This window comes from Seriola dumerili, unplaced genomic scaffold, assembly GCF_002260705.1.
Source record: "Seriola dumerili isolate Sdu_G_001 unplaced genomic scaffold, Sdu_1.0 BDQW01000465.1, whole genome shotgun sequence".
NCBI lineage: Eukaryota > Metazoa > Chordata > Actinopteri > Carangiformes > Carangidae > Seriola > Seriola dumerili.
In genome coordinates this window covers 596044-605066 of record NW_019174720.1, presented here as the reverse complement: position 1 = coordinate 605066, position 9023 = coordinate 596044, and the positions used below count along the sequence as shown (strand labels likewise).

The 9023-nt window shown below is 39.7% G+C and overlaps 1 protein-coding gene across 3 annotated transcripts in view; it reads right to left on the bottom strand.

Annotated features, from left to right (window-relative positions):
- ripor1 (RHO family interacting cell polarization regulator 1) overlaps positions 1-9023 on the bottom strand; it is a 120713-nt gene that overhangs the window by 71185 nt on the left and 40505 nt on the right. For all 3 annotated transcript variants that reach the window (XM_022762991.1, XM_022762990.1, XM_022762992.1), the window contains exons 2-6: positions 8006-8129; positions 6127-6279; positions 5429-5507; positions 4617-4640; positions 3452-3505 (exon numbers count right to left, since the gene is read on the bottom strand). In XM_022762991.1, coding sequence (XP_022618712.1) covers positions 3452-3505; positions 4617-4640; positions 5429-5507; positions 6127-6279; positions 8006-8103 — 408 coding nt within the window. In that variant the 5' untranslated portion in view covers positions 8104-8129. The remainder of the gene's footprint in view (positions 1-3451; positions 3506-4616; positions 4641-5428; positions 5508-6126; positions 6280-8005; positions 8130-9023) is intronic.

Below are 9023 nucleotides of genomic sequence, written 5' to 3'. Positions count from 1 at the left end.
GATTCAACAATCTAGCCTCGAAGCATAACAACTGTTCACAAGTGGCAAATGACTCCAACGACTGTCGTAGAGAACTAACGAAGTCAAAACCAACTTTCCACCAACAATAGTCATGCCAACGACTGTCATTGATCCCAAGTGACTCCTACGACTGTCGTTATAACACAATAGAGCAACTAACGAAGTCGAAACCAACTTCCCACCAACAACGGTCGTGCAAACGACTGTCGTTGACACTTGGAGCACAAACAGAAACCAATGACATCATCAGCCTTGTGAACGCCCACAAGAGGTTAAATACTTGGGTCTCCACACCAGAAAGTTAGACCAGTCCCAGCCTGGTCAGATGCGTACACGAACTGATGAAGCCTCTTGGATGAGAGGTGAAACGTCTTCCCAGACAAATAATCAAGTCCAGTTGTGTTTTGATTTAAAACTCCTTTAGGAGTGTTTTAGTTGTATATGTGTGAGCTTATCAGTATAGTATGTGAATGAGTATGGTTTCATATGTGTATATGCATGGTAATTCTAGATTCTAAATAATGTCCCTGATGGCACTTCATAACTTACCAGTTTTCAAATTTTGTTAAAAATGTCGGTATACAGAGACTATCATGCACCATCATAAAGAACCATATCAAGTGGCCACACAAACACACACACACACACACGTTACACTCCCCGGTCCAATGACATTGATCTGCCTTAACCAGTCACTGCCGTATCAGCAGGTGAGTGTGAACGCTGATAACGCTGTCTGATAACTTATTGTTGCAAGAAAATTTATGATATTACACATATAGAGTGTATGAGTGTATACAATCACATAATCTGAGGCCATTCAGTTAAATAGATATGTATTAGGCAGCACGCAAAAGTTAAACTTATCAACTTTGCAGCCCAGACCGTTGACTCTCTGAATACCAGCAGCTGAGGACAGCCAGTCTCTTTCTGACTACAGTAAGTTATTGCTGTGCCTGCAGATCCAGTAGCTCTGGACTCCCTGATTTCCCTCTAACTAGTCTACATTCTAGTGAGACTGAGGCTGAGGTTGAAAAGTCAAAAATAATCTCCTTCTCTAACCACTTCTCCTTGACCTCGATGGTAAACTTTATGAGATCCAGGAAAGATATCACGGAGAATTCATAAGGACTTAGGAAAACACAATAATCAAACTGCACTTACACTAGGATTTATTTTTTCAAACTAAGTTTATTAAAACACATGGACGATAAATCCTCCTTTCCTAACTACAAAAACAAAGCAAACAGGATTGTGTAGAAAATGTTGAAATAAGATAATATCAAAGGAATATACAAGAAGAGAAAGTTGAGCCATTGAAATAATAATTTAATAAAAAATAACGAACTGAGCAAAAGATCAGAGTAAATTATATTCACACAATATATATAGTTTCCTGCCATAGGCACCTTTTACAATTCTATACATTTGTTAAGTAGAGAAAATTCATTGTTAGTGCTTTACCCAGTGGGAAGGAAGGAGGGCTTCAGACGATCAAACAAGGATTTCCATCAGTTCTGAATCGTGTCACAAACAAACAGCTGCTCTGTTATTTCAACATTTAGGTGAAACTATAACGGTGCGTCACTTTAAATGCTGCTGCAGCAAGGAACTGTGGGAAGGCATTTTCTCCTTTCCTCTTGTGAAGGAAGCTCCAGTGTTTCCTATGCTAAAGGAGATAAGATAGGAAGCACTGAAGCTCCTTTCCTCATCATTTAGAGAAGTGGAGCAGCTGTGATCACGGCTGCTGCTCAGATACTTCAGCTCACTTCACTCAGTTTCAACCTTCCTAAGCAAAAAAGATTTTTCGATTTTTCTGCCTCTATGTTGAAAAACTGACTCTTAATCCACCCAAAAGACCTTGTTACAAGGAGGAAGAAACAAGGAGAGTATAAAACTGTTCCACAAGTGATACTGAAAGACCAAAGACACCTGTCACTACAGGCCTGATAAACTAATCAGACAGGTTCCCTCCCATGTTCAGGGTTTTACTAGTTTACTCTAATCTTCTACTATTCTTCATAAAATATGTTCATAATTATATTATTATTATTATTATTATTATTATTATTATTATTATTATTATTATTATTATTATTATTATTATTATTATTATTATTATGAATTATATAATTGTTTGTCAGTGTCTTCTGGTGTGTGTAATTTGACTGAAACCATAACGCTCTGTCCAACTGCTGTCCAAATGTTCAGATGAGAGATGCACATATCAACTGTGAGTGATGGTATTCACTTATAGATACACTCTGCTGTGACATATTCATTCTATCTGGGCTTGTTGTGTGGATCCATCACTGTGTGTTGATATTCAGGTCACTGATCAGCACAAACACTTTTCATTTCCTGTTGGTTGAACTTAGTGAAACTGCTCTGTAGTGTTTTCACTTCTTGTTATTGTCACACTATGTGTGATGTTTGTGTATTGTCATAGCAACCAACAGCATGGGGCTTTGTTGTTTCCATGGTCACTATTGATTTGATTTAATTGTAGTGCCCACACTGTCCTGGTTTTACTGCTGATTTTTAGACATTATTTGATGTTGTCAGTAACATCACCTGAAGCTCAGGTTTCCTGTGGCTCATATATACAGATGTTCTGCATCTTTGGTAGAGCTGCTTTCTGGGACTGTCAGAATCCTTCAGGACGTATTCTGATGGATCATCAGTGTGGACTTCTTTGGATTTAAATTGAGATATTCAGTTGTCTGCTGTGGCTCAGGACGTACAGCAATCTGTCCACTAATCGGAAGGTTAGTGATTCAGTTCCCAGCTCCTTCAGTCCCTCATGTTGAAGCGTCCTTGGGCAAGCTAATGAATCTGATTTGCCCCTCATGTATCACTGGTGTGTGAGTGTATGCATAGAAGTTGCACTGTATACAGTAGATATGTGAGAGAATGGGTGAATGTGGATTGTAGTGTTAAGTGCTTTGAGTGGTCAATTAGATTAGAAAAGCTCTATATTTGTGCAGTCCATTTAGTTTTGGCCTCTGTAAGCTGCATCATGTTGACTTGAAAACTGTAAAATATACTATAAAAAATAAATGGAGATTGGAAGACTTCCACTATAGCTGGCAGGTTCAGTATTGTTAAGTGGTACTTGGTTTCAGATGTAAAATGGAAATTTAATTCAAGGAGAGCCTCATCAACACTGGCTGCCTATAAAACACTAAGTTGTATCAACAGTCAGTCAATTCAGACTATGACTAATGTGTACTATAACATTTTTCTTTTTTGTCCACCATCCAAAAACAGGCATACAGAAAAAAACCCCACATTAAAATATCAGGGGTCACTGAGAGGTCATGTGAACAAAAACTCAATCTAATATAAAGCAACCAGTGGAGTTCTATCGAGAACACATTTCTGTCATATGTAGACAGGTATTCTCTGACAGAGGTCATGGTGGTCTTACCTTGCTGAGGTGAAACTCCAGTCGTCTTATATACCGCTCAGTCACCTTCACCTGCTGTTACAGTAAAGCACAGGGTACATTTAATCCTACTATTCAACATAGACTGAACTAAGCTCACAGTATACCAACTTAAGTCCAGTTTAAATTTCAGGGACCAGTTGCACAAACACCTTAAGTTAAGATTTTCCTTAAAGTCGGAGTTATGTTCACTTAAGTATTTAAGCATTTCTCTTTAGCTTAGTGTCATACTTGAGGAATTACTTAAAGTCAGTTAAACCATTACAAAAAAAGATCTTAGTGACCAAATTAAGGAAAAAAAACAAACTAAAGCTTCCTCTGACTCTGTCTTACTTGCAACATGAGCTGAGTTTATGGTGATAAATGAAGAAAATGAACACATCCTAGGAAGAGTGTGCTGCACCTGGGAGACACCCTTAAACCGTATCACAAGCTAGTGCCAGCCAAAAAAAAAAGGTCTCTATTGGAACAGTGGAATTTTATCTTCACCTCAGTAAAATCTCCTTCACTGCTGCAAATACCTCAACTTTTTTTCCTTAATTAAGGAAACTCTTAAAGACATTCTGTGTAACACCCTTAAGTAACTCCTCCTCCTCCATACTTGAGTGGAAATCTTAAGGTTTTTGTGCAACTGGCCCCAGGACAGTACTCCTAAAAACACTGAGGTGGGTCAAATGACCTCCAATGTAACAACACAACACAACACAACACACAAATAGTTCCTTCTAATTTCTGTTTTGTGGGTCTCAGTTAAGCTGCCAAGACTTCCTACAAATGTTTCAAGCCTACCAAGAAAGGATCAGACCTCTGAGCTGTTGGAGGGCTTTTTTTGTGAAACATCTGTGCAGGAAGTGTTGAGCTTCATTGAGGCTAGCTTAACAGAGCTAAACAAACAGTGAGTAGAAGTGACTGGAAATAATTAGTGTTAGAGTGTTGACAAAACTGTGTTGATCTACAGAGGAAATTTAACATCAGGACACAAGTAAACATGGAGGAAGTGTTGAGTTTACATTAACAGCAGTTTGAAACAGGACGCTTCTTACTAGAATACGAGTTCATACTTAAACAGGCAGGGTTAGAAATACAGGCCTGTCTAATGTAAAAATCTGTCTCTAATATAACTTTTTAAGAACTGTCAGTAACTCACCTTGTCTAGTTCATACAGGAAACCCTGAAGAGGAAGAAAGCATCAGTCATTAGTGTTCATCACATTTTAATCAAGGGACAGCACAATGTGTTGTACACTCTTTATGTTCAGTGTCATTTTGCTTTTCATTTTTCAAACAGTTATCAAGATGGAGATAGTGTGACGAAGCAGGACACAGTACAACCCAGCCGACCTCTGACACACTGACACCCAGGAAAAATCACAAAGTCAAGAACTGAGAGTGTCAATGCTTATGTCCACATTAGACATAAGAATTGTAACTGGGTTTGGGTTTAAAGCTCCACACAGTCTAAAGGTCTCTCTCCATGTGTTGTTTGATTATAAAGCAGCTCTAGGTTCTATATTAATACTGTGAAAGTATCAAAGCGCTCAGTCCAGAAACTTAGCCTTAAAACCAGCTGTCAGAACTTTGTGATGTCACAAGAAAGCAGACACCACACTCAGCCCAGCCTCAAGTCCCGCCCACCTGGACCCACAATCCAACCTTGTAGGATTTGGTTCCTGTTTACCTGAAATCTGCTATATTTTTATTGGATCACTCAGAAAACAGTCAGCCAATCAGAAGAGAGGTTCAGAGCCTTCTCTTTTCTGATTGGCTCACTGACCTGTTGTTAAGAGAGCTCCAGAGAGAAGCCTGAGAGAGGAGATGTGAAACTACATTGAGATGGTTTTTGGTTCTTAAACCACAAATAAGTCTTCTTATGGATCAACACTTCAAATAAAACACAGAAGAAGAGGGAGAGAGAGAATATGGAGCTTTAAAAGGCAAAGCCAAACATGTCAGGACATACCAGTCTGGAGTTCCTCTTTGATTCTTTCATCTGTCTGCTGAGGCTGTCCAAGTCCATTTGATGAACCTGCAGGTAAGACCTGAGAGCGTACACACACACACACACACACACACACACACACACACACACACACACACACAAGCACACACACACACACACACACACAGTAGAGTCTGACCATGTAGATATTTTTGATTTGGTGAGCTGAAGATGATTTGAACTTTGAGCCTAGTTCACTGTGTATTTCTACCGTTGACAGTTGATCTTAAAATAGTAGTTGTGAGATCTGTGTTAATTAATCTTACCTTTAGAGGTATTGGTTGTTCATACCTTCAGACAAGGGCTAGGCTAGCTGTTAGTTGTTGCTAAGTCAAGATAACCGACTGTTGGCTGTTGCTTCATAATTAACAGACAGATGGAAGACTGATATCGTTCAATTTTCAAATTTAATTGTTTCTTTGAGAATCTGAACAACTAATTAACAAATAATTGTGTGTGAAAACAATTTTACCTGCAGTAGACAGGAGAAATGTATTACTAGATCAGGTATACTGCAATAGTAATACAGAATGGGAGCACAGAACATGAGAGACATGCAGAAATATCATTTGTGCAGCATCAAGCCCTCGAAAATTAAAGCTGAGAATCGACGTGTGTGTGTGTGAGTGTCTGTATGTGTGTGTTGTGAGTGTACTCACTGAAGGCCTTTTTTCAGTGCCTCATAGACCTGATCCAGTCGCTCTGGTTGAGGAACTTTAGGTGGCGGGTTGGACTTGGTGGACATAGTAAACATCCTGCTGGCTCTGCTGGGCTTCCTGCTGAGACCTGGAGTGCTGAACACTGAGAGGTTCCTGCAACAGCAGGTTAACATCATCTTCAGACATCCTCACCTAACATCATCAGATCAGCCTGATCCAGTCACGTCAGACTGACACACTAACCCTGACCCAGTCTGTCTCTCCCTCTCCTCCAAAACATTTCAGGCCCAAGCACCAACCTGTGAGAGGACCCCTTTGAAACTGCTTTGTTTATTAGGGTTTTCATTGAACAGCGTTTCCCTGGTGATACAATGAATTCTGATGAACTAGGAAGTTGTTGTAACTCAGTTATACTATCTCCAATCTGCTCCAAACTTTACATGTTTGATAAGAGTCCTGGTCTTAAAGACAACTACATGTCAGTATAGGTTGACCAGATCCACCTCAAACATCAGAAAAGCGTTAAGACCTTGATGAGGCTTTATTGTGAAGCTTTTCATTGAACAGTGTTGCCCTGTCAGCGAATTTGATGTTTCGCCATGAGATGACAACATATGGCAGCAGCAGTACAGAGTCAGTTGGTGGGTAAATCTGTCCATTCATCTATAAAACCACTTTTCTTGCCCAGGCTCTCTTGGACTGGAGTCTATTGTCTCACACACTGGACAGAGCAGTGTAAAATTAGCCACTATTACTAAAAGTGACAAATGTGTGATAGTGCAGTGTAGTTATGTAACAGAGACATCCATATAATAATAGCAGATATAAGAGAAGGGCTGGGGTAGTGCATGGGCCTGTACAAATGTATCTATATATATTCTACTTATTTTGTCTCTTTCATGGTAAAAGATTTACTACTGATAGATTTAGAAACACTGTAAATGATGCGACATATGATTACGTGACATGTTCAGCTGTAGCACAAATACAGGAAGCAGCCTCGCTCTGTCCTACAACTCTACACAGATCTCCACACACATTCACCTCAGTGACTGAATCCACTGATCACAACTCTCTAATTCAGATACTGAAACTGTAACTGTGTTATTAAATGTGAGAGAAGGTCCACACCTGTCAGTCAAAGGCCTCAGATCTCACAGTCAGTCAGGAACGTTAGTGAGGTCATAGTCATGAATGAAACAACACTGACACCAACACAATGCACAGGCCTGAGCGTCAGTGGTTTCACAGCCTTAGCTTGCTAGTTAACAAAGAAGAGCCGAATAATGACGACAGTGTACCACCATTTCCTTCAGCTGTTATCCTGTGAGCTGAACCCATGAGCCCATCCAGCCTGGAATCTCATAATCCCAACATAAACATATAATCAAAAAACTAATTATATATATAAGTTAACAATTCATCTATAAAAGTAGAGTCTTACATTTCCCTTGGAGATTTTAAATCTTTATTATTTGATGTATTTTATGACTGTTGTAAATGTTTTTGCTAATTCTTTGTTTCTTAGTTTCTTGTGTTGTGTAGCTCTGTTGTCTTTGTTGTTGATTTGTCTCTCGTGACTGCTTCTTGTTCTCAGGTCTCTCTTGGAAAATAGGTTTTAATCTTAATGAAACTGCCTGATTAAATAAAGTTTAATAAAAAATTAGAAAAATAAAAATGTAAAAATAAACTGTATTGTAGCAGCTGTATTGATTATCTGAAAGTTAAGCTACAATAATCCAGATCAGCCCTGGAAGTCCCATCGGTCCATTTCCACCCTGTATGAAGACACACAGTCAGACTGTCTGTCTTTTGAGCTCCACCTGACAGGATGTCTTGTCAAGTGTTTGTGTGTGTGTGTGTGTGTGTGTGTGTGTACCTGTAGGACTTGTCGTAGGTGTTGACTCCAGTGAAACTCTGGCTCCTAGTGATGGATCTGGAGGTGATGCGTCTGACTGGGCGAACGGACAGCGACATAGTGGAGAGTGTTCGGGACGGACTCCCTGTGCAGAGCAGAGGAACAGAACCATCAACAGCTGACACCACAGCATGATGGACTGATCGGCCATATTTGTCTGTCATCCATCTCAGGCACATCTGATTAAACAGCCACTCCATTCTCCCCTGGTCTTAACAGTCACTCTGTACCTTTTTTTGAGGACTCTTTGTCATTTGACATTTTGACACACAGGAAGTTAGAGTAGTATATAGCATTAATACATGAATGGGGATGGAATAATAGGAAACTGACTGAAATGGAAACAAACAGAAAAACAACTGACCCAAAAAGGACATTTTGGTGCAGAGACACCATCAGGAATAAATCAGTGACAGTGAAGACAGAAAAGTGCTGCATGTAATGTAGTTAGTAAGTTAAAACTAAAGAATGCTGAATTGTTATTGTTTAAACATATATTTATCATGACTAATGATATTTTGTACAGTCATTACAAACCCTGTGTCAGAGGAGGTGTGTCCGTCTCTGTGCTGCGGCTATCTAAGGTTGAACTTATCTTCACTGAAGAATAAATCTGATCCGACCTTGACTCTTCAAATGCAAAACAAAAACTGGATCATTATAAATGAAACCAGAAATGACCAGTAGAAAGCAGCAGCTGTGTTCGGACAGTCAGCATCTGACCTGACCAACTCATTTTCTGTTACAAACATTGTGTGTCATGTGAGTAACCTGACATCATGTTGCAATAAACACCACAGCACATTTCACTGCCAGAGATTCAGCTCTGTGCTGTTCATCTGTCTGTGTGTCCCTCAGTGTAACAGGGTTAAGTAGATGGAGCAAGAGTCAGTTAATCAGAGCAGTAACACACACAGAGGGAAATGACCCCCCCCCCCCCCCCCCATCTGTTTTTATATGTGTGCGAATGTTTGGTGTT